General features: G+C 45.3%; 1 protein-coding gene across 5 annotated transcripts in view; it reads right to left on the reverse strand.

The window, feature by feature from the left end:
• Positions 1 to 26469, reverse strand: part of meis2a (Meis homeobox 2a) — a 76118-nt gene that overhangs the window by 9535 nt on the left and 40114 nt on the right. For all 5 annotated transcript variants that reach the window (XM_086183745.1, XM_086183747.1, XM_086183744.1 and 2 more), the window contains exon 9: positions 12591 to 12667. In XM_086183745.1, coding sequence (XP_086039871.1) covers positions 12591 to 12667 — 77 coding nt within the window. The remainder of the gene's footprint in view (positions 1 to 12590; positions 12668 to 26469) is intronic.

Genomic DNA, 26469 nt, shown 5'->3' on the forward strand with positions numbered 1-26469 from the left:
GTTTGTGATGAAAGAAAGAAACCAAGCTAGACGAGCGAGACAGGAGAGACGAAGAGAGAAATACTAAACACGTCTTCTCTGAGAAACAACTGCCAAACGTCGACTTGTGTAGCATGATTTCAAATTCTGAAATTATTAACACTTTATTACCTTCACGGTTGACCTGCATGCACTCTGTTTTTCGAGTTCATATGTAAGGTAACAAGTTTCTATTTCTCCGTCAAATTCACAGGCGCTCTGTCTGTCTTTGCAGGAAGATTAGATGCAACACAATCTGAGCAAGAACGTGCTGAACTCAATCCTAGATCATTGCTTGCAAACATGACAGTCCTCTGGTTCCTATTAAAGCTCATTGCTTCCATACTTCCGCTTCAGACTTGAAATAAAGATTCCAATCCCCCAGCGATTGAGACACGACTCTGTGGAATCAAAGGAGGAAGGCTTTAGTTTGATCCTCTCCCTTAAAAAGAAAGACCAGCAAAAAAACAACAACAACAGAGTGTCCTTTGACCAGGAAGTGCATGCAAATTAACCTCATGACGAGGGTGTGTTTAGTATAAGCAAACACTAATTATGGTCCGGTCAGACAGTGGGGCAGTCTGGGGCTACTGAACCTCTGACACTGATCTACTGTAGTGTCAACAACACTGATTGAATCAGCTCACATGCTCCTAACGGGCCCCTTGTAACAGTTTATACATAGCTTGCCACCAGACTCAACCTACAGTATCTTGAGTTTATCATAAACCGTCACACATGAGCTTTTGACGGGCTCCGCTCCTCCGTGATGACGATGATGGACAAATAAGATAGCTCCGGAACGGGGAAGCTTCCTCAGGCTCGTCTTATCACATGACACGAGTTTCCCGTTTTTCCTATCCACTCGTCCCTTTTCTTCAAGTTAAAACAGGAGTCGAGAGATGGGCGAACATTACCTCACCCCAGTGTTTGATTTAGTGCAGATGTGAAGTGGAGCGAGGCAGGATCGTTTTTTAGGAACGTTGGAGAGGGCCCACGTTTAGGGCAGCCACTGTGTTTACATAGTTTTACCTCTGTCTCTCTCTCTCTCTCTCTTCCAATCCCTCTTTCTCTCATCCACTGTGCCTCCATACCCCTCCACGCTCTTTTGTCTGCCTCTCAAAGGGGGACTGTTTCACCTCTCCTCCATGGACTTTCACTGACCTGTTTTTCTTCCCCTTTTTATTACTCTGTTCATTGCCCGTTTGTGGCATCCCCCCATACACAAGCACACCCAACCATTCCTATGAGATCAACTTTTGCATTTCTGTCCATCGAGCTGCACAAGTCTTTGCTGTCTAAAAGCTGAGGAGCACAAGTCATTAAGAATCAAGCGGAAAAATCAGACAAAGAATTATATATTTGTGTTGCAAACTGACACGATTTAACAAGCAGCTAATTAAAATAAATCAATAGCACTGCGGCATGCTGGCTCTCTCTTTTCTCACTCTGATTTTCTGTCAGCACCAAAGAATGCTGCAGAGTGGAGTGCTACGCTATTCCATTGATGGTTTCACCCCTAGCATCAGGCTACCGTCCATGCATTATAATGGATAAGTGAGGATTCACTGGCTCATCACAAAAGACTCTTCGAATGAAAGGAATATACTTTAATAATTTCAGTAAACAACAAGAAAAACATAAGAAACTCCCCTCTATTTACCCTTCCATCTAATACCGTCTCCCCTCTTCCCCCTGTCCAGTAAGGGCATGTCACCCCTGGGCCTTGTAGTCCAGCAGCCTGACCCCTACATGGCGGGCTGTGCAGCCCCAGCTGCTGACTGTCCGTCAAACACCTCCAGAGAAGCATTGGGCCAGGAAGACCATGCTTGTTGCCCCTTTGATCCGGCAAGTAGCAGCTGCTGCTCCACACAGCAGCACTTTGTTCCTCTGTCTCCTCACCACACTCTGTCCTACGGCGCAAAACACAGAATCCAGTACCGAAGTGGAGGGAGAGAGTATGAGTAGAGGAAAAAATGTGGAGTTATGGAGCTTAAAAAAGAGAAGAAAAAAAACTTGCCTGTTTTTTCCTCCCTACAACATCAACAAGCTCTGACAACAGCAGCGGGGGTTTTTCTTGGCCCTGACACAGCTCTCAGGCATCTCTTTTTTGACGCTTCACCCTCCCTTCGCTTTTAAGAGATATGATAGTTATTGTTCAAATCAGCCAAGGTGAATAGAATGGACTGAGGCCAGACCCGCCCCAGGCGTCAACACACCTGTATGAAAGAGACCTTATTGTAGCAACCCAGCGTGGCTAACTTGCCTTAGCTCTAGCTGTTCTCTGATGTTCATGGGTTTGGGGGGGGGGGGGGGGGGGGGGCAGGTTGGATTGTCTCTTCTTACACATTCACCCAGACAGTCCCCTAATATTTCCCTTCATTAACCTTATTTTCCTCAAAAGGCTGGCTCCTCAGCCATGGGAATGGGAATTTTTTTCCTTTTTTTTTTTTTAAATATCACCAGCAGACATGGAGATTAAGGGAAGAGTTGATCCACATCTCCTTTGTTAACAAGACCCTTCTTCTCCCCCTAAAGACAGCACCTGATTAACATGCATAGGTGCACATAAAGGTGTTCTCTGCCTACCTACGGAGCTGAGGGACCAACAGCTGTGTTTTCCCTCATTTGAAGAGCGTTTGAAATCATCCAACATATGTCAATATTAGCCCCCCCCACACACACACACACACAAATGTTCCAGCACATGACAGAGACTGTTATAATGCTGGAAGGTAGCCTTTACTCCTCATAAGCTAGTTTCCTCACCTTTTGGTTGGGTGTGAGGACTTCCTGCTCTTATGCATGGCCAGCAAGAAACAAAACAGAGAGATGCAGGCACAAACACACACACGCACGTGCACATACATGCGCACACACACACACACACACACACACACACACAGTTTTTCTATCTCTCACACACACAGAGGAGTAGAGAGGATGAATCAAGCGCTATCATTACCCTAGCCAACCCATCAGTGAGCGTTTACATGATCGTTATAGTTTTTTTTTTTTTGAAGAGTGCCACCTGTATCACCCTGATTTCCTTTTTAAACCCCCCCCCCCCCCATGTCTGTGTGGGGAGGGCAGGTATACTTTTTATCTCACTGCTATCAAACAAATGTGTGACTTTTTAGTCTCTATGTCTCTTCCCTCTCACTCTATCTTTCCATCTCTATTTCTTTCACCCTCTCTTAAGTCTCTATCGTCTTCTGCTCCCTTTTAATTCTCAATCCTTCACCCCCCCTTCTCTTCGTCTCCTCCGCCTGGTAATCGAGTGAGAGATTCCGCGACTCTGTGACTCCCCCTTATTGTCAGATATCAAACAGGGGCGGCTTTGTGGATTACCAGGGGAAGACGATAATGACATGATAGAGGCGTGATATTTCAAACAAAATTGAGTGTCAATTGCCTGCATCGTCTAGGCAACACAAGTGTCTGCATTGCAGCAGCCAAGCAGGAAATAAGGCCAATCTATTTCCTTTGCTTCATATCAAACGTCGCTCTTCTCCCTCCTTTACAAGGGCTGTAATGGCTTCAGCTCAAAGAGCAGATGAGGGGGACTAGCTAAGAGGCTCTGTGCTTACAACAACACACATACATGCTTTGCTTTGTGGGCATACATGTGCTTTATTGTACATACATGAGCAGGATCGGGTGCAGAGGGAAGGTGTCCCCATTTTACCAACCCGCCCCCCCATATATTATTCTCTATATCCTCTTGCTACTCTCTTGTCTCCTCCTCATGCTGTGACCTGAGATTTAGGGCAAAAATCGAAACAATTTTGAGTCATTATAAAAAGTGACACCTAAACCTGGCAGATCGACTAAATCTTTCTCTAATACCTGGGTTTAGGCTCAGCCTTGGTATTTAAAAGCTCATCTACTGGAGCACACGCAAGACTTCGGAGCAGGATTCACCTTCCTCACCTTCTCCTGATTGTGTTTGTGAGTAAATGATTATAACCACCAATCACAATTTCCCATGATGTATCTGAGTGAGTGTGCTTGCATCTGGCACATATTCGCGACCGCAAGAGTCATCGGTCAGATGTTGTCAGCTTGCCTCTGACTCCCCTTATTGAATAATTAATTGGAGTTTCAATTGCACGTAATTGCTTTGACATACATAAGCATGAACGACACACACAAACACAGACAAACGGTCAGAAGTAGAGTTTAGGCCCGGAAAAGCCCAGAAGCAGGGCCAGTGATATAAATAGCTGCTGTTTGTGGAGGGGACTGCTGGCAGAAGCAGCAATAACACTTTGGAGCGGACCACAGGGACTCTGATGTGCCTGGTGGCCTGAAGCGAGCCCCCTCTGCATCTCTCAGATCAGCTCTACCACTGACTGTGTACAGACTTGACTGGCCTCCTTCATAGATGACAGCGCTGAAACAAATACAAACATCTGTGCGTCTCAAAAAAGCCACACTCGATTCAGCTCACATGACAGTCGATGCTCGAAACTGTCATCAGTGATTCTTCCTGTTTAGGATTTTACCCGAAGATTTGAAGAATTGTCTTGTTGTGGTTCAGATTCCACAATATAAAACCCAACATATACTGTAATGCGCTATTTTCTTCATCTCCTACCTTTGAGGAAGCTGAAGAAAACCTCCCATAACAAGAAGATGATAAAGCAGATATGTCTTTTTTGGGGGTGGGGGGGTGGGGGGTTAACACATTCCCCCATTAGGGAAAAGGCATTTCTGTCAGCCGCCCCTCTGCACAGGCTCCCAATTGAAACATCATCGCTGTTAATGGGAGGAATAAATATTCATACGACTGGGAAGGGAGAATCTCTAGATTAGGGAATACAGCATAGCGCTTTCTGCCCCCCACCCCTCATCCTCGTCCTTTCCCCCCAGTCTTCTTCTCTGCATCTTGTTATGTTGATGTTAGCAGCTAATGCCTCATGCTAACTTTATCATAGCATCTGTGGCGTTTATTCCTACTTAAGTATTGGCTTTGGTAGCCGCGAGATTTGAAGCCACATTCCTATCTTTCGTGAACGTCTTGGCTCCCTCCCATCCTGCTCTTCCTCTTTTTTCCCTCTCTTAGGGTTTGGCACTGACTTTACTGATATCTCATCCATAACAGGCCTGAACTGGGGCAGAGCAGGGCTAGAGCAAACAAAAGGCTATATGGATTTATAGGGTCATCCATTACGGGCTTATTGGCCTGTACCTCAAAGCCACAGAGGGCATCGGGCCATGAATCACACAGCTTCAAAAAAAAAAAAGAACCAAAACAAAACACAACAGGTAAGAATAAGTGTTGTTAAGGATGCGATTACGGCTCTCCTGCCATTTTCATAACCTGAAAACACGAGCGTCTGTGTCTCAGATGACTGGAGGAAGGTCAGTGGAGGTTATTTTGATGATAATACCACATCAAGCAAAGTGGAAGAGCATTATTATTTACACATTGTGTCACTATATCCAGATAGAAAGATGGATAGAGGCCATGTGTGAAAGAGTGAGGTTAAGAAAAACAGAGAGAAAGAGAATGAGCATGCCTGGACAAAGAGAAAATACCTTGTAGAGGTTCACAGAGTTTAAAGAGCTCAGCCTAAGAAGGAGCTCCTGTCCTCGCTGGCTCCAACACACACACACACACACACACACACACATACACGCACACGCACACACCCTCAAGGCCATTCTGTTACACCTGGTCACCTTTATCCCTTTTAGTCCCCCCCCACACACACACACCCTCATCCCTCCCTCTACACACACACCCATACACAATATTCAACTCGCCGCAACATATCACCACCCACCCACACATAGGAGTACCCTGTGGCTAACACACACACACACACACACACACACACACACACACACACACACACACACACAAACACACATCTCCTATGGCTATCTCCCTCAGCAGATAAAACTAATTATTCCAAATCTACTCTGTCAGGTTGTCTGATCCTCTGGGGCCTCAGTTTAAATCTCTCGCTGTCTCGGTGGTTCTCTCTCTCTCTCTCTTGCTCTCTCGCTCTCTCTCTCTCTCTCAGAGTCACAAGCAGATCTGTGCCAACGGACCGCCGGAGTAAAAACCCTAAACAGAGTGACTGGCCACAAAGACACATATAGCATCCCAGCAGCTTAACCACGTGGCTGTCTTGGTGGAAAGCGCTCTACCGACAACTACTAGAGGTTTAAATACAAGACTACAGCAATCAAATTCACAAAAAAATAGAATTCCTTGTCCCTCTGTTGGCACTTGCCATGTTAGCACATCAAGCTAAATAACAGGCCAATATCCCAGGATTTCCAACTGCATATCCTGAAAGCCCATGGAGAAAACCAGTCGTCCCAATGAGCTCTAAAGGCAAATGGAAGCTCATAAACAGAGACTTGACTGTATAGACTTTGCATTTTATCCTTCAGCAGTTTCCCTTTTTATGAGCCAGGGACCCCTATAACAGGGGGAGGATGAGCAGAGAGAGAGAGAGAGAAGATGACAGTATGGATGTTAACAAAGAAGACGACGGCAGAAAAGAGCAGAAGAATAAAGAATGAGGTACAGGTTAGCAGAATAAGACCCGAGGAGTCCTAGGGTCACAAATCTTGCTGCTATTCTAGTGAGTGACATCTTCGCTCGTTTGCGGCTGCTCATTAACAAACAATACGGCTGTGAAATTGGTTTAATGACAAAGTAATAAAATTGCTATTCTGCTCACAGATGGCCTCAGGCACAGGGAGATTCTGGCAGGCTTACTGTGGCTGCCCGTGTGCATTAAGCTACTTGTTCATGAAAACAGCATCCTACACTTTTCGTTCTCACTATCACCAACCTTTTCTTTCTTTTTAAGTTCGCTCTCCTCCTGCAAATGAAATAAATTAACCTACTTTCCTCCCTTGTATTCTCCTTGAATTCTCCCTCTCCCACACTCTCACCCTCTTGCCCTCCCCTCTTTTCTCTCTCTTCCTGTATCCCCTTACTCGTTCTCTCAATCCATCTCCAGTTCTAACCCCTAGTACAGAAATTACCATCTTAAAATAAAAAAGGGGAGGCTCGCCCACGCAAACGCAGCTCTACTTCATTTCAAACGCAGAGCCCTTGTTATTAAACGACCCACCAATAAAACCAAGCTGTTGAGGAATAAAAGAGCCAAAAGGAGCAGAGAAGTACAAAGACCCCCCCTCCGTACCCCCTCCTCCTTCTCCCATCTCTCTCTCTCTCTCTCTCTCTCTAATGCTTTCTCTGTAATGCCTCTTTCAGCTCTCTATCTTGCCTCGCCTGGCTTCCTTGCATGCAGTCTTTTTTTTTTTTTTTTTTGCTGGGAGAATTCCACAGCCTTGGAGAGTCTTGAGCATGTAATGGGAAAACAAGTAAAAAAATATCTAATTGCTCAATAGTGCCAGTTTTATTAAAGCGGCACATGTTTTTCATAACAGAGGTGTGGGCACTGGTGCTGCTGCATGACCACGCTGGGTGTCCATGCCATGTTATGTGCCACTGGTGTCTGATAACGTGGGTCCTGTTGAGTGCCTGGTGCCCGTGTACTCACACATAAACACAGGACCACACATTAGCATCAGCTGTTTAAAGACTCCCCTGGCTTGTGAGCACAGCATATGTCTAGATTGCACCGTCAACAGAGACATAGATCTCAACGACTGCTGGAAAAAGCAAAATGCTATTACAGAGAGAGTCTGTTGTCTTTTTTATTCTGCCAATAATGAAAATATGTTTCTCCAAATGTGTTTCCTCCTCCTCCAAAACAGATAAAATGGGATTATTATTACAGCATCAAGAAAGCAGCCAGATCAAATGAACTTAGCGGGTAGGGGGTGTTAGTAGGGGGGCTGGCACTTGGGATCTGACAACAGAGTCAATTCTGCTAATTAACTGCCAATTAGCGGTCCCTAAATGAGAGGGATCATGATGGCTGTGTTGGCAGCACCACCGTAGTCTCTCTCTCTCTCTCTCTCTCTCTCTCTCTCTCTCTGCACATATACACACATCCAGCATACACAGACACACTAGAGACACAAACACACACACTCGGCCGCAACCTCTCCACGCTCCAGCTGTATATTTAGAAAGCCAGGGGCATAACATGGCCACTGCTGGGAGTCCCTGGTTGAATCCAAAAAAAGGCCTGGCATTTCCATCTGGGTCAAAGTTAGACAGATAACCAACAACTTCAGTCAACTGGTCTTCCAGTTTGTGTGTGTGTGTGTGTTTGGGGGGGGGGGGGCGCTGAAAAACCTCTGTATGACATTCATAAGACTTCAATACTTGTAAAGAATTTTGGAAGAAAAAAAAACACAGAGGCCTGTTTCATAGCTTTATGATACATTTGGAAAATATTACTTATTATTTTGCATTTCATGATGGGTAAGCATGCCAAACCAGACGATCATAAAAAATCATAAAAGTCAAAAGTTCCTAAGTGTCTCATCGGACTGAGGAAGAGTGTGTGTGTGTGTGTGTGTGGGGGGGGGGGGGGGGGGTGGAAAAAAAATTGTTGCTAAGTGGAATTTGGAAATGTGTTTGTGTTTTTCTTGTTCTGTGAAAAATACAAACTTATATGCATGATTGTAATAATAACACACAAAAACAGCAGTGCAGCTTCCTATTTTTGTTGAACTTGAACTGCGGGCTGCTGCAGAGAGCAGGGTGTAATTTTGTTTCTGCAGGAAATGGTCCACACTCTCAACGTAACTAACTAAATAATAATTCTGCATGTCCACCATTGCTTGGACACAAATCAAAAAATGTTGATATTATTAATGCTATTGCAAGTGTAACCTAAATAGATGCCTAAAATATAATTAAATACAAAAGTGGGTCAAATGATATGACGACTGTTTTGTGAGCGGAATTTGTCTTCTTTAGAGGAGCAGAGACCATATAACCAAGGTGGCATGCCTTGTCCTGTCATGTATGGCCGCAAGCGATTGAGCCTATTTCATCTCCTCAGTGGGCACAGGCTGCCTGGCGCCGTCGTCTGGTGGATATCCTTCTCTTATCATGTGACCTGTGCTCCGACAGGGGGCAAAGGTTGGCCAAGATCCGCCCCTGTGTCTTAATAACTCACTCATTGTATTCCTTTCTGCCGCTAATTAGAGCCTCTCCCCTGTGTGTGTGTGTGTGTGTGTGTGTGTGTGTGTGTGTGTGTGTGTGTGTGTGTGTGTGTGTGTGTGTGTGTGTATTCCCTCTGGGCTGTAGAGAGGAGGCAGAGAAGTAAAAATAGAGTATGGCTTAGTGCCCTCTTTATTGTTATTAGTGCTCCATTGGCACAGCAGTCAGTCATCATAGATGCCAAGAACTGACATATTCATGCACTGACTCTCTCTCTCTCTCTCTCTCTCTCTCCCTCTCTCTCTCACATGAAAATAACCAACCGGCTGCCTGTGAGATGAGGGAATAATGAGGGGACGATTTCCTTCCTTTTTTTAGATGCTGTTTCTCTCAGTCATCTGTCATCGGTGTCATCTCTCAGGCCCATGTAATAACCTTGTGTGTTTATATGTATATGTGTGTGTGAGTGTGAGCATGTGTGTGTTTGCGCACATGGCTGCAGTGGTAAATAAGGGCAACATAGCCGGTGTGTGTGTGTGTGTGTGTGTGTGTGTGTGTGTGTGTGTGTGTTTGTGGCATCGTGCTGGGTCTGACGCTGAGACATGAAAGGATTTGGTCAGGCCCCATTTAGCTCAGACTGATAGCAGGACATCGGGAGCTGCTGAGGCAGGCATATATACCGCTAGATACTGTAAACGCTTCTCTGGTGCACAGATACCTGAGTCTGCTATATTCACCAACTTCACTTTCCTAGAATGACACGTTTGACATGACCCTCACTTTTTTTTTTATCTTTTTCTTTATGTGATTACATCAACATGACCATTCCTCGATTCTGTTAGCGTGACACCGGTGACGCCTCAAATGTAAGCAAACACACAACCTAATGGTCAACTAATGGTGTCCTGACACAATGTACACTCATACTATCTCTGTACATACGGACAGAGCTCAGAGTCCCATTAGAAATATTGTGCATAACACACATACACACACACTTAGGCACACAGAGGGTACCATTAACAGGGTAATCAAGTACTCCAGCACAGTGAGATAGTGGACTTTAACCTTTTCCTTTGTTCCTTATTAACATCAGACAACTAATGGGGTGTGGGCTTCAAACAGGTGAGGCTGTTAGCTAATGATATGGACAAGATATAGAACTAGTGTGGCCTTTGGTACCGAGACAAAAGGGCTCAAGGCAGCTGCAGCGTGTCTACTATAGGTTTGTGTGTACAGGTGAGCTGCAGGTAAAGGGAGGTGTCACTAAGAGGGTATGGTTCAGGAAGGTTTGATGGATCAGGATAGGAGAGGGAGAAAGAAAGGGAGAGAGAGAGAGAGAGAGATGCACCCTCTATTGACTATAACACAGAGCACCCTTGTGCCCTTGCCGGGCTGCAATTGTGCCAGCGGACAAAGCCCTGATTCAGCACATCCCTTCCCCGAGGGAGAGCTGGGGAAACCGAAGACGGCGGACCATTCCCTCCCTTTCCCCCCTTGCCCACTCATCCTCTGCCTCTCTCTGTGTCTGTCTGTCTGTCTGTTTGTCTGTCTCTCTTCCTCTGTACCTCTATCTCTTGCACTCTATTTTTTGGCCAGTAATGTGGCAGCAGCTATGCATCAAAGGCAACTATAGAACAATGCAAGAAGCCAGTCAGGAATCTGAAGAGCTTTTATTTCTAACAGGAATTTTATATGGCCCAGTACTATAATATCCTGGGTGGAACATCTCAGCAACCAAAAAGAGAAAATGACTCCAGGTTTCCACCTGGTTACAGGGTGAAAGAGAGTTACAGCATCTCCTCTTATCTTCCTCATCTGCTGGGCAAGTCGACCACTTCCACCAGAATGTACCCTGCATAGGTCAGCAGTCTCTTGAATGGGTTTATTTGTGAAAATTGATGCCTGGTGTGTTTTGTTAACAAGTGTAACAATAACCCGCAGGCCCATGTAAGCGTATATGCATGAGCATGTACAGTATGTTCATGAAGATGGTAACCAGCACAAGATCCTTTCAGACCTCTTTATAAATGGATCTTCGGTATTTCAGTGGTTTGGATTTCATGGCCTCCGAGAAGGCAGGAACTATTCATATATCTATCTATGTCTCTTTCCTCTCTCACTCCTCCCCAGGTTCGTAGACTATTTCTGCATTAATCACCATGACACAGGCAAGGCAACTCAATTTTCTGCTCCTGTAGGTAAGGTGCGTGGCGTCCCGAAACGGTGGCACAAGGCATGAAACAGGCAAGCGGGGGCTAATCTTTGGTTACTGGTGTAATTGAAATGCTATCCACACTGTAGGGTGCATTAAAGTCTGATAACAGCGGTTCCTGTGGCCAATTTAAGTAGCTTGACTTCTCTTGGCTAGAAGGGAATAAAGCGAAGGGTGAGAGAGCCAGAGAGAGAGCGACAGAGAGAGAGGGAGCGAGAGAATGTGTTAGGATGGAAGAAGGGGGGGGGGGCTGATAGATAAGGCTGACAAACCAGGCTAATTCTCCAGGCATGTTTCTCATTGTGATCCAGGAAAAATGAGAAAAAAAATGAATCACAGAACCAAAAAATCAATTGACCCTCGGGTGGCTTGTCAGGCTGTGTGTCTGATAAACCTAAAAGCTTCGTTAATGTCGGCCTGCCTGTACCCAACAGATAGAGCACTTTGTAAATGAACCCGCTTTGATAAATATATTAAGGAAAGCTGTGAATAAAAGGCACAGACTTGTCATTTGTAAATAGAACCCCCGCTACATGGAATTAGAATGATAAAATGGGGTTCCATATAATTAAGTTTGTGTAAGACCTGAAATCCGTGCAAATACCTTCCCTGAATTTTGAAAGGAACCTGTCAGTTCAATTAATCTGAACATCACCCTGAGAATGTACTGAACAAAATTAAGCTGCAGATAAAACCTGGGCTAGTATTTTGATAAGTAATTCCTGTATCATTTCTTTGCTTCTGTGATCATTTTATTTAATCCACCACCCCCAGTTATGTGCTAAGCCATCTACAAAGGCCCTGCTGGCCAGGCCACCAAAACCTTAATCCACCATATAGCTTCTGTAAAACAGGGGAGGGGGTGGATGGCAGTTTTGCCATTTGTGGGGGCACCAGTAGCAGAGCTAGGTATGGTTTTTTGGATGGTGGGGTGGGGTGGGTGTGGGGGCTGCAGGGGTAGCTTATGACTGGTGCCTTTCTCCTTTAAATATATCCCAACTGAATGCATGTGCATCAATCCACAAAAGACCACTGACTTAACCGCGTAACACTTCGCCGATAACCGGAACATCCTGGTAGCTTACGTATAATAATGTTACAAAGGTTGTCTGTGTGCATGTGTGAGCGTGCACCTCTGCGTGTGTGTCTATATGAAACGGGGAGGGCTGTACATAAACGGTTTTCACACTTTAGGAGTATTAGCAGTCTTGGCTGGTGGGGAGAGGGAGGCGAAGGCTTTTGAAAATGAAAGGCAGAGCGATGCTGGTGGTGGAGATAGGGCAGGAGCAAATCTTGACTCACCAGTTGTTTACTTGTAAGATGGTGAGGCCTGTGTCTTGGGCTAGCTGCTTCTTCTGCTCTTCAGAAGGGTATGGGTGCTGTAGAAACAGAGCGAAACACACACACACACACACACGTATGAGCGTCTTTGACACACTGGTTAACATAAATCTTCAGGTGTGTATGCACTCATAAAGAGACGGGCTGGAATGCTCCCAGTCAAGTTCCTAACTGTTACCTATTACTGGATGTATACTGTATGTTCCTATATTAGTTGTATTGTGTAACCCAAAACGGTGCCTTCTCATGACCTGCACCCAACCCTGCCCCTCCCTTGGACCGTATAGACATTCACGACATACACGTGTCAACCCACCCATCAGTGTTAAACCTGTCAGAGCTGGCCAAACAAGTTTGTCAAAACTGTCAACTTCCATAACCGCCCCTCCCCCCATCCCCATCCTCGCCTACGCACAATGTATAGTGAAAATAAGGAATGTAGAAGCTGTTAAGACTTTCAAGCAGGATGAAGATCCTTTTTTTAAAATATATATATAAGCAACAGAATGAGTGGGTGCAGCTTTGAAGCGAATATATATCTTTTCTTGAATGTGTGACATGTATCCTGGTGGTGGCTCTTTCATAGAGAGCAGCTGAATGGAGACCAGTACTGAAAAAGCAAGAAAATACTGTGAAATCTCCTCCGTCGCCTTCGCCAAGATTTTTACCTGAAAATGTAATTCTGTGACCGGGGCTGCAATGATACTATTTGTGTCAGGTTCAATCTAGAGAACATAGGCTGATATAAATGGCAGACCTTGGGCTGCCGTGCTCCCCCTGGGCCTGCTATGAAGCATGACAAAACAACAGTGATCGCCAGTGACAGATGTCTTTAAGGGCCAGATTAGGAGTCGAGCGCACGCAAACAAATGGGACACTATGTGTTTCATTCAGCCGCCATAGAGAGATAGCATGCGTGCGCACGCATGCACACACACACGCACAGTGCCACATGTATTCATACATGTGACACTTGCGAATCACAACACACAGGAAAAGGAAAATCCTTTAAAAAAAAATTGACACCTAAATCCTTCTCTGTTTTCAGGTGGTTGCAAGCTCCATTAACATTCTTTCCTTTTCAAAGAAAACACATTCAGCCCTCACAACGTGGTTCTGTTCCTCGTCTACACCATCAAGAAAGCAAATTTAATGCTTCTCTTAACTGAATTCAGTTTCGGGAACTATTTTCTCGTTTTACCCTCAAAATAATTGATGTAAGAGAGGTTTCATATCAGCAGAGGGGAGAAGGTGTTCTTTCAGGTAGACGATTTTAATTAAAGGTGAGACGAGTTTGAGGAATGTGCTCAATTAATAAGATTGAACAAATACTGAATCGCGTCAGCACAGAGGGATTAATCTGATTTGTACGTGTGTATGTAGTCTTTTTTAATATTCTAACATCATTAACAAAGGAAATATGATAATGCTGGCATAGAAATACATTTTTTGTGATTGCCAGGTGTTGACATTTCCTTGGCTGTAGAAGAAAATGCAGTTTCAGTGAGGTTGTGTGTCTGTCTGTGTGTGTGTGAGTGCATGCATATGTTGCAAAATAGCATGCAAAAGCTTGACAGTGTCCAATATCTATACCTCGGTGTGTACTGAGACCAACCCCCCCCCCCCCCCCTTCCACTCTTCTGGGCTTCTTGGTAGCCGTGACCTCAGTCCTGATCAAAACATGCTTGGAAATACAACAGGGCAGCAAACTCCCTCCCGCTCTCTTATGCATACACACGCTAGATAAACATACACACATGCAGAGATATACCAACACAGGATATGGTATGGTATGGGGGGGGGGGGGGGTTTATAGGGAGAGGAGCAGCCTAAGATTGGAAATGGGAGTGGGTCATTTACATTGTATTAAGGTTTCCTCAGCCTCTCAGGCCCAGACCTGGTCATCAATCGCCTACTGTCAGCCAGAGCGCGCTCTGGCCCAGTGATAAATACACCGGCCAGCGGCGCAGCTCGTCCAGCAGCCACCACGTAATGAATGGTTTGAACAAACAAGAAAGATGTCTCATCAAGGAGAGTGAGGACGTTAAAGCCCCCCTCGCGCACAAAACCCCTGAGTAAGGAGATTTACTCTGACCACATAGACACGACACAAAAAAAAAGAAAAATCCTATTTTGTTCAGCTCATACCCCCCCCCCCCCAACCAGCCCCCCACCAGTGCTCACTGGTTCCCTCGCTTATTCCTTCCTTGTGTCTGCCTTGATCCTGTAACCCTAAGACTTGCGTGCACGCACACACAGAAGAAAATTTACACACGTCAACAAACACAAGTTGCCTGTGTATTGGCTTCTCTTCATCTGCCCTCAACTTTCTTTCTCCTCTGTCTTGCACCCCCCCCCAGCCTTCTCACGGACACACACACACACACACACACACACACACACACACACACACACACACACACACACATACACACACCTACATTTTTATGGCTGTGACTGCAGGCCACCCACACTTTACGTTGTGGCAACTTCTCCTTAAAGCATGGACCTCTGAAATCCCAGCTTCAAAAAAGGGTGTGTGGTGGTGGCACATGACATTTTCACACTCACACTCACACACACACACACACACACACACACACACACACACACACACACACACACACAGTAGACGGACATGAGAAGTAAGCCTGCATGGTGGGCCTAGTGGTTACAAGGCGGTGGCGGCAGCAGCAGCAGCCGTGAAATTGGAGAACGACTATTTAGACCTCTGAGTAACCTCTTAACGTTAATTGCCTCAGTTTAAAAAAAAAAGAAAGAAAAGTCAGTAAATCACCCAATGAGCGTAAACAAAATCTGATATGAAAAGAGTAAATGTGCTATAATGGGCTGATAAACATTAAACAAAATATGATAAACCAGTTCTAATGTGTTTTTTCCTCCTCCTCCTCCTCCTCCCCACCCAGGGGAGACTATATAGCATGATTATTTAATGGATGAAACACAAACACACAGACAGATCAAAGATAGTATTGATAATCTCCCCACAAGCTTTTGGATCTGTTCAATATGTTCAGTTACAAACACCAAGGCCAATATCCTTAAAAGCGGATTGACCGCAAAACATAAAACAGCCAGTCTATAAATAATTAGAGCCCGAAATAAGCAGCTTCAGTTTGTTGTCTGGGCGGCGTCTGATCGAAACAGCTTTGTTAATTATGCTAAAGCCTGTTAATAGCCTGAGTCGGCACTATCCTGACACGTGCACGTGCAATCTGATGTGAAAATGAACACCAAAAAAAAAAAAAAGAAGAAGAAGAAAATCAAAGCAATACATTAACACCGGTGCATATGCAGGTGGAGCCAGTCATTGAGAATTGAGCTGTTGTGTGTGTGTGTGTGTGTGTGTGTGTGTGTGTGTGTGTGTGTGTGTGTGTGTGTGTTGGGGGGGGGGGGTCGACTGCTGGCTAAATTACAGGGTGTGATGTGCTCAGTGCTCTCTGATAATGCTGGATGTAAAGGCTCCTGTGGCTGCTGAACATTACAAGCTGAGGTAGCTCAATCATCTCCTTCACACCAGACCTTCTTACTCTTCAACTTGCAGTGTGCTGTACTACAAACTCACACACACACACACACACGCACACACTCCTATAACATCTATTTACTGCTGTTCTTAAAAAAAAAAAAAGCCACACACTGATCATTATCCGCAGTGGTTTCATTCAAGCTCCACTGCTTCTCCTGCTCTGCCCCCTTTTTTCCTCTCCTTTCACTGAACCTGCAGCCCCTCGCCTGGTGGACCCCATTGATGAATGACATCATCAGTGTGTGACATGAGTTATAGAAGCAGGTCACAAGGTTGCAGTAGCTTGCAAGCCTATTCCATGCTAATGACTCCCAGGAAATCACAAAGCCATTGGCTCTTTAGGCCACAACCATGGCCAACACTTTGCTGATGATGACTGGTGCTATTTATCTAGTTGTTTTATCTTTTTGTAACATTTTTATTCCTTTATTAAGTTAATAAATTACACACAAATCCCTTTTTTAATGCTTTTACGTGTCAGCAGCATTTGATGGGCTTCACTGTGAGTTTGAGAGTACTTTTTACAGCAATAATCCAGTATTTCCTTTCATATGTGCCTCCCTCACATTGATTGGAATCTTATTTGTTTTTAATCAAAGTGACTGGAAGATGATGGTAATATTCACTGTCAGAAATGAATGCAATCAAATATAGGAATGACATTTTTAATATGGAATCTGCATGGAGCAGCGGTAAGATTGGCACATTTTAAATATCAAGTTGCAGTTAATAATGTTACAATTGGCTTGGGTGACAAATGACAATGACACTGAATGCATATCAGCATAACTCGGAGATCAAAAAAAGATATCACAAAATAAATTCTTTTCGAATCCATCATGATTGTTTACTGTACACAATTGTAATATCGGGCTTTTTAGCAGTGGTTTGCTGACAGATTTTCTGGTTTAAATTGAAGAATAAAACAAATTAATTCTGTGTATAAACATCAAAAGGAGTGACAACTGACAATTAAAGAAAGAATATTGTGGTTGTTGTTTTTTAAATTTAACAGTATAAATGGCAAAAAAAAAAAAAATGCGAGTGGAATTAAACTAGATTTGTGATATTAAATCCAGTTGTGAGTGAATATCTAGTTTAGTTTCAATACTGAGCCAAAAGTAGTTCTTGTCTACAGTGTGTGAGACTGCAAACTAAAGTTTATACAAAGCCAAGTTCATTCTTTTCCATTACATCTCTGTTTTTATCTCCAGCCTGAACTTTATCTTCATCTCTACTGTCCATCTCCCTCCCTCTCAGAGTGGAAAAGGAGGGATGGAAGGGGGGGGGGGCTGGCTTTTTGTTTTATTTTACTGGGGACTACCATGCTTCCTGACAACAGCGAGAAAACATGCAAGTATGCCGCGACTCAGAGACTTAACCCCGCTGCTCTCCTTTCCTCTCTGGCTCATTCGCAACACAGATACAGTAGGGGCCAAGTTATAAACAGAGCTCACATGATGCCAACCTACAAACCAACAACTACTGCATGCCAACCTCTGATAACAGCAAATGAAAGTACACTCGTATCTATACCTCATACGATCTGCATTCGAAACATACCCCTACACTTGCTTCTCTCTCCAGACAGCTTTCAGCAGACTGCCCTCTGACAGTAAAACAGTGATGACTGCGAATACAAGGCGGACTGGCAAGGCCTGGGGCATCTGTTATAGAGCAAAAAGGGGAAAAAAAGAAAAAAAAGGGCCCCCAGTTTGTCTGTCTGCCTCTCTCTGACTAGCTGGCTGCTTGGTTGGTTGGCAGTGTATCAGTACTACTGCTGCTGTTGCTGCCACGGCCCCCCACAACAATTGCTGGCTGGGCTCCTGAAACCAGCTCCTGGAGCCCAGCCAGCAGCCTGTTTGCTCTACACCATTAATTTATGTTCACTGGAGATGGCAAAAGGTTGTAGAGAAGCTCTACAGCATAACTGCGCTGCTCGCCTGCCAAGCTACAGTAACAGTAAAGCGGGTGAGGGGAGTCAGAGGAATGAATGGAGGGAGAGGGTGAGGAAGGAGCCCTGGAGGATATGCGAGATATAGGGATCTGATTGTACCAAGCTCCGTGAGGCTAAATAGCAATCACTCCCACACAATCCCAATGCACCTCGAGACTTAGCAGATCGAGCAGCCAAGAGAGATGTGTTTTATAGGAGTATTTTCAAATGTTATCATGCATAATGATCAATTACTTTATCCAATAAAGAATATTTTTGTTGTGTAGAAACAACACAACGCCAAGGATCATCCCATAGATCTATGCAAGCTTGTGTGTGTGTGTTTGTGCGTGTGTCTGTGTGTGTGTGTGTGTGTGTGTGTGTGTGTGTGTGTCTTTGGATGTGCCGATTTAATAATCAGATCAAGTTCATGGTTTCTTTTTCCACCACACTGTCCCTCTACTTTTTCAGCAACACGATCCTTCCTTCCATACAGTGGTCTTCATCCCCCCCCCCCCCACACACACACACACACACCCCACCCCGCCCCTGCGATACTCCACAGGCCCCAGCAGCTATCCCTTTCTTGCTACACGCTAACCTGTCTGGCCGAGTCCTCGTATCCTCTTCATTCCACCTCCTCTCTTCTCATCTCGTTCCCCCCTCTTTTCAAAGTTTCCGCTCGAGCTTTAAGCCAGGTCCTAGAGGGCAGGAATTTGGCCTGGTTTTTCAGACCAGTCTGTTGGCTTTGTTGTGGTAACTGGCTGCTCAGGGGCACCCAGCTCTGCTCTGCTCTGCTCTGATGTCAACACACAGCCACACTCACTACTCACTCCCAAGAAATCTTTTAAGACATCTTTGCTGCTGTGACTGTGACTGAGCTAAAGGATCATCGTGGATTATATTTTATAATGCCAATTTTATGCATTTGTTAGATTAAACAAAAAGAATTCTTTAAAATGTAACCTATTCTGCACAGGCTAGAGATTGTGTGGAGACTCAGCGATACTTTCTTTGCAAGGGCCCATAAGCAGATCATTATAGGGCTGGTGGGCCTGTCAGAGCACCACCCACTTTGCCTCCACGGGAAAACCTCACATCCACACCACTTGTTACTGTGGCCAGTCATAAAGTCATTGGGACCGCATGCATGCTACAGCCTAGTAGACAAACTAAGCCTCTGAATAAACATCAGCACCATTAAATGACGTATGTACACATTGTAAAACAGCAATTATTTTCTAAACTAGACCAACAAGGTGGGAGGTAAACTTGGCTGATAGGAAAAACTCTTGTATGGGGAAGAAATCTGAATAATTTTATCTGGAAATTGAAACATAATGAAAAATGTGGTATCTTTGCTAAATAGATTAGTTTTGCAATATTGTTGCATATTTAGGCTTTATCCACTCTAAAGAAATGCTGGGAAAACACACAGGATCTCTGACAAGACAGTAAAGTACTCGAGTCTGTTGATAAAGTCTGTTGGTAAAGGGACTTAATATTAACATACAGGATCTCCTTAAGTTTATCCTCTTTCTCTATTGTTCAGACTTTGTTTAACTTCCCAAGTCAAAGTAAAGTGGTGCCCGATCTTCAATTGAAATTGAAACAGATTAATTTGTGTAGAGATAGACAGACAGAGTGAGAGAAAAGGGGGTTTGTTCTCTGCTCAAATAGAAGCTTCTGAGAGTTTCCACTTGACGGCTCTCCCTTTCATTGTGCATTAACTTAATGAGCATAAGTATTCAAATACACAACCAGAACCTCTTTTTGGCTCTCTGTCTCTCTCTTTCCAGTCTCTCCTTCTGTCTCTTTAAGAGTCTGCATTCTCGAGTGAAAGGCCAGCACGTTCTAATAGCGAGCCTCAGGACACAACAACAAGAGCACAACCACTTACAGAGGACAAACAAGAAACCCCCCGGGCCAGCTATGGAATGTCAAGCCAATTTAGAAGATATCATAGGACATTTGTAATGTCAATTTTTTTGTTTTTCGGGTCAAAAAATCAAAGGGGAACATGGTGGGTAACATTTGTCCATACAGTGCAAGCTGGGACACCGCCTCCCCCTCCTGATGAAAACAGCTGCAGGGGACACTTCCTGTTTGCTAATGATACTAAATGTGTTCAAGTCAACCATGTCAAATTTTCTCTCCCTGAGAACGGACAGCTGAGGTGGAAAGAAAGAATTTACTCTCCAGTCTTCCTTGTGCTCATAAGAGAAGCCCCGTGACAGACAGATCAGTGAGGCTGAGCAACGTAGCTGATGGTAACCATAGGTGCATTCATGTGAGATCACAAGTACTTTGCGTGGAACAAAGCCAACCAAGCTCCGATCAGTCACCACCCCGTCCCTACCTGTTGTGTCTCTCTTCACGTTTGCTGAATACCGTTTTTGCCTTTTAGAAATGCACGTCCTCCAAGACATCCTTTCATCTGAGGGTGTGTGAGTCAAGGAGATACCTCCTGTCATTTCTCAACACCCAGGGGCTGCATGGCTGTTTGGGACTATGTGGACTGACAAAATGCCCCCAGGATCTTTCACTTTGTTGGTGCTTCTCAAAGGAGTGTCGACATGTGACGGAAGTTAAAATGCTCTTATGATATTTGGAGAAGCGAGGAGAACAGAAGAGAAGTTTAGCCTTGGTTAATAGCAGCCACTCTTCGTGCATTCTTCCATCCTCTCTCTGTTTCTCTCTCTCTCTCTCCTTGCAGTACTCTTAGGCTCAATCCTGCCCGGGGGCCGAGGTGACCTTTGACCTGGCTGGCCTGCCTAGCTACAGCCCTCTCGTTTGTTAGGGGCTTTATCCACTGACAAAGCAGGCAGGAAGTTGGCAGCCACCCAGCAGCCCCATGGGAGGATGACCATCAGCTAGCTCAGCTTACTGCTTATTACAGGATGGTGGGGAGCATGTGTGTTAGTGTGCACTGGCGTGTGTGTGTCCTTGTGCTTGTTTACATCTCTCTTCTTGCATAAACTATATGTGCATGCATAAATGTGCATATGCATCTGCTGGCATGTTCGGCTGCATCCATGTGCTGGCATGCACATGTGCAAAAGACAAATCCAAAATGAGCCTGACCTTTTTGTCTTTTTTTTTTTTCAGGCCTACAATTTTTACTCTGCTATCTAATGACACACAAAGAATAAGCCTGGAAGCTACAAATGTCCCTGTCTCCAAGCTAACCCGATCAGCTACGCATGTTAGCGACAATCAGGCAACCTTCCAGCCGCTGGACTCAGGGGACCCCAGCACACTTCAGTCCCTCTCTCTGTCTCTCTCTCTCTCTCTCCCTCCCTCTTTCCTCTCTTTCTCTCCACCTTCTCTCCGCAGCCTGCTCATCAAAGGATTCGGAACGGCTCACTAAAACATTATATCATAAGACACTCTAGTTTCACCCTCGCCACTCCATAAAAGTCAGGTAATTCATACTTCATTTATATACCTTCCCATTAATAAAGCTGATGAACTTTTACTCCTTAAATCTAATGGGCCATTTTGCCATGGCTGCCATGCCTGCCTGCGCTTGCCATTTTCTCCGTCTGCCTCTCTTTTTTTCCCCTCTACTCGACTTGTGCTTTTGGAGGAAGCTAATCCAGTGTCACTCAGCCACTGCTCACGTACAGTGTTTTACGGCTGAAGATGAGAGAAAGAGGAGGATTTAGAGATTTTTGAGCCTTCTGACTGACCTCTGCCAAAGACACGCAATGACATGTACCGTATGGTCGATTTTTTTCTCTTCCTCTCTCTCTCTCTCTCCCTCTTTCGCTGTTTCCATCTACTTTTCTATCTGGGTGCAACAGAAGGTCATTGACCTCCAGGCCTAAAGCAAGGCATGATGGCTTCCCAGCTCGGAGGCTGTTGACAAGCGTCTGTGATCCTTTCAACAACTCGTTGAACCACCCCCCCCACCACCCCACCCCACCACCCCACCCCTTCCCTACTCAGGAATGTAACACAACCACTCACTGAGGTAACCCAAGCACCTCCCCACTCCCATCCTTCATTTACAGAAAGAGAAAAAGACGGAGAGAAAAACAGAGTTAGTACAAGAGCAACTGGGAGTGTTGGACAGCTGTCCCCCATCTAACTCCTGCTCCCTCTCTATTCCTCTTCCTCTCTTTAGATTTGCTTCTAGCCCACTGCCTGTGGAATAATTAATGATGCAATTGAGCTGAGGAGAGGACTCGGACCAGCAGGGGCCATTCCTGAATGCCTGGATAGCCGTTTTATGGTGGACTGGAAAATAGAAAGACGCTGAGAGAAAGAGAAAAGACATAAAACAGTCAGATAGTGAGAGAAGGAGATTGTTGATAGTCTTTTTTTCCCCAACAAGCTTCAACTCCTTTCTGTTTTTGTCCCCCCTAGTCTAATCTTCCAACCCCATCCCCCTTTCTTCTCCATCCTGATGGAGGGATTGGGGGGCCTGACCTGTCTGGTGATTGATGGTAATGTCTCAGGAAGTCATTTTCCCCGACAGCACCCCGCCGCCTTTCACCAGGCCTGGTACAGAGGTGAGGCCATCACATGGCTCCTTTTAACTCTTTGCTCACTCACCGCCCAGATCTTTCTGACTCATCTATCTCATGAACCCTCAACCAGACATCACCTCGCTCACCACTTCCTCCAACACCACGGCGAGACAAAAAAAAGTTAATCATGATACATTTAAATTCTCTCAGGAAAAGGACGACTACAAAATCTTTGAAAACTGTGAAAACAACCAAAAAAACGTAGGCCATCTTGAAGTAGATCTGCCATGTGGCCCCTAATTCAGGTTGCTGGGGATGGATCCCCACGACTCCATTACTGTCAGCGCTTACCACCTCCATTATAGCAATTAGGACGTGGTTCCAACACTAGGAATGCTTTGCTATGCTCTAGAATTGCTAACATCTGCCGTGTCTATGCTCCATGCGCCAGAGCAGAGTTGTCTTTTCTTAAACACACACACCGTTTTTACAGTCACACTCTCTCCCTTCTTTTTTCCTTCTGCTTCTTCAACACTTCTCTCCACATTTATTTTCTTAATTCGACTCAAACTGTGCCGTAAAGAGATCCCTCTCTGTTTGAGTCCAAATAACCTAAAATGATCCGTGAAGAGCCTTGCTGTTCCCATTTTCAATAGGCTTCATTAGTTTTTAATATCTAGCCAAGGAAAGGAGGGGAAAATAGCATGAAGATAATCAATGGAAAGAGGCTGGTAGCCTATTAATCTCCCCCAAAGGATTGTGGGTTAATACACGTTCTTGCATAGGCAAACATGGCTGTCTGGTGAACACATCTGTCTGCCTGGATGGGCTACTTAATGAAACAGCCAGCATTTGGCTGCTGAGATGGATGTCGTTCCACCAGTGAAAAATGAGTTCCCTCTCTCCCTCTACGCTGAAGCAGAGCAGCACATGATAGGGCTCCATTCAATTCACCGGAGACATGACTGTGTCCCCTTGTGAGAGCAGCTTAAACAATGAGGGTGCAGGGCAGAACAGGTAACGCATGGCCACTAGAGCAGGTCTTTGTGGAGATCATATCAGGGAATCCTAATGTGAACAAGAGTCTGACTGATCTGGGAATGAGAGAAGACAGAGAAAGAGGAGTAGTACAGTAAGATAAAAAAAAGAACAAGAGAGGAGCGAGATGAAGGCTGAGCCACCTGGGGTAGATAAGCAAGCTCAATGTGTTTGAGTGACGCCGTTTGTTAGGAGTTTAAAAGGTGTGTATACCAGATTTGATGAATGTGTGTGCATGCGTGTGTGATCTGTGTGTGTGTGTCTCGACTCTGACAGTGTCTGAGGTGACCCCTTGGTCAGGGAGTCCTGTAACAAGAGCTCACCTCCGCTTCTGCTAGCTCTTCTCTCAGTGTGCTAAACAGCCACCTGAAGACAGGATTAGCCATTGTGACCCGGCCTCAGAGGTAACAGAGATACACCACCGGCTACGAACTTGAAACACACACTGTCACATGTTGCAGACACACAAGCAGGTGGGAAGAGATGCAGGGGAAGATTAAAAAAAACAGAGAGCTAGAGAGAGAGAGACACTGCAAAATTGAGACAAGATGGGACAGGTGGCAGTGGGGATTGTGAGTGCAAACAGGACACCTATAAGAGGATGAATACAAGTAGGATACAGTATAATGTCGAGCAAGCTAAGGCGAAGGTTTCTGTAGTGTTTGCTGTTGTCGAGTGAAAACAAAGCATCAGAGCGTAAGAGGATTGGCCGACCTAACCCAGTGCCTTGGGCTGGCTGAGATTTGTGCCTGTATGGAAATTGACGCCTGTCAGCCTGTCTATGACTCAACCCTGACAGCATTCATGCATGTGTGTTTCAGCATGCACATATAAGTGTGCATGCTGCGCTGTGACAAATGAGCAGTGCTTAATTTGTGACTGATTATGCAGGCTGTGGGTGCCCTAAACCCCTTTGAACTTGTAATTGCCCCTGGTTTCAGTAATGAACATTAAGGGGGATTCAGAAACGTGTGGCTAATTACACATTTGCACCCCCTTTTCATTTCTTCATCTTCATACTTGATGAGAAAGAGGAAAAGGAGGAGCAGGAGTCGAAAGTAGGAGGATGTGAGCCAAAGAGGAGGTTCTGGGTTGGGAGGCATGCACTGCTGTTGTCGCCCTCTTTATCTAAATAATTGTACGAGCTGGTTTATGGGCTTTAGAAAGGTGCTTTGTGTGTCAGTCGCTACAGCCCCTGGGATATGTGGGACTAGCTTTCCCCACGATCAATATTCAGAGAGATTCACATCTGGAGCCAAGGCCTGCTCTGCTTAGATTTGGAATTATATATTTATTTTTCTTTTTATTTGATTTTTTTTCTCTGTCTTTCCTCTCTATCATTCTGCTCTCCTCTTATCAGCATGTGGTACAGCTATTTTCTGATACAGGGTCGCTGTCCATCATCATCTGTACAGCTTTACATGATCTTAGCGGGATGTGGCCGCAGAGAAATTCACAACTTGGAAGTGAAGTACGTTTCATGTGGAGAAAAGACCAAACAACGGTTGATATATACTGTATATATTCAAGGTGCTTGAAAAATAGAACATTCCGTGTTGCAGGGAGGGTCGGGGGGGGGGGGGGGGCTTGGGTAAAGGAGCAACAAATTGACCTGTTCAGCTTCAGTCTTTGATGTGGACTTGGATCTTAAAAACTGGTCCATATGTTCTGAGAGGGAACCAGAGAGGACATCAGGGAAGGGAAAAAAAAAATGAAAAAGGTGAGGAAGTAGGGGGAAGAGGTGAGAACAAGAGACATGGCTCCCAGTTATAAGGACCCCACTGTGCAGGAATCTTGCTGCATGCCCCTGGATAGACCGCTGCATGGCAAGACAAAAGCGTGCATTTGAGAGGAGTCGGAAGGGAGGGGAGAAAAATCACACGAAACGGCAGGAGTGGGATCTGGTGCAGTTAGGGTCCCATGACAAACCAAACACTGCAACACAAGGCCTGTTTTTGATTTCTACTCAGTGCCTCCATCTTTCACCTCTTTCCTCTTTCCTTGCTTCCCTCCCTACTTCAGCCTGCTTCCACGTTGTGCTGCTCCTTTCCCCCCTTTTTGCATTTCCTTCCCTTGGTGTGAGATGCATATCAAAGCAATACTGGGGCAGCATCGAGGCCTGCAGCAGAATCTCATTGGCCTCCGTGGTCCCCAGCATGCAGCAGCCAGTGTTCTAGCAGCTCTTGCCACAACCCAGCAATCAGCTAGCCTGCAGGGCGGAACCCATGGACGGGTAAGGGGTAATTTAAGGAAACTAGCTCTAAGATGTGAAACCAAAATCCTCTTATATATTTTGTTGTGAGTAAGATTGCTCCAAAAGTGTGCAAAAGGGAATCACAGAATCAGTAACCACCATCTTAATAACCCTGGTTTTCCACCAGGGGCCATGTATGCTATCACAGACTCTACCTCACATGGTCCGATAGTCGAGATGACATCATTGACTCCAATTTCACACAGAGTCAGATGAGCCAGGTCTTCGCCAGTGGATCAGTGTTATGACTACAGCAGCAGTGGATAGCACTGTTGTGCTGAAGGCAGGGAAGGGAAATGTTCCCGGGCTGTGCCGCCCTATTCTCAGTGGAGCGTAAGGCCTTAAAGTAGTCTACTCAGCTGTGTGCATGAGCGTCCTGGGAGGAGTCTCTCACTGTTCATAGCTGCACATTTATGAACCTGACTGCCTTCCACAGACCTCGCTCTGTTTGTGTTCTGCTGTGGTCAGAGCATGTGTAGTCACCTCTGCAGGGGCTGGTCAAACTCATGCTGTGCTCCCTTTCCCCTCAAGCGTCCCCGGGGTATAACATCATTGAAAGAACTGCACGTCGGGGGAAGGCTGTCCTC

The sequence above is a fragment of the Aulostomus chinensis genome, chromosome 17 (assembly GCF_037954235.1).
Source record: "Aulostomus chinensis isolate RoL2024-O1b breed Wild chromosome 17, RoL_Achi_v1.0, whole genome shotgun sequence".
Lineage (NCBI taxonomy): Eukaryota > Metazoa > Chordata > Actinopteri > Syngnathiformes > Aulostomidae > Aulostomus > Aulostomus chinensis.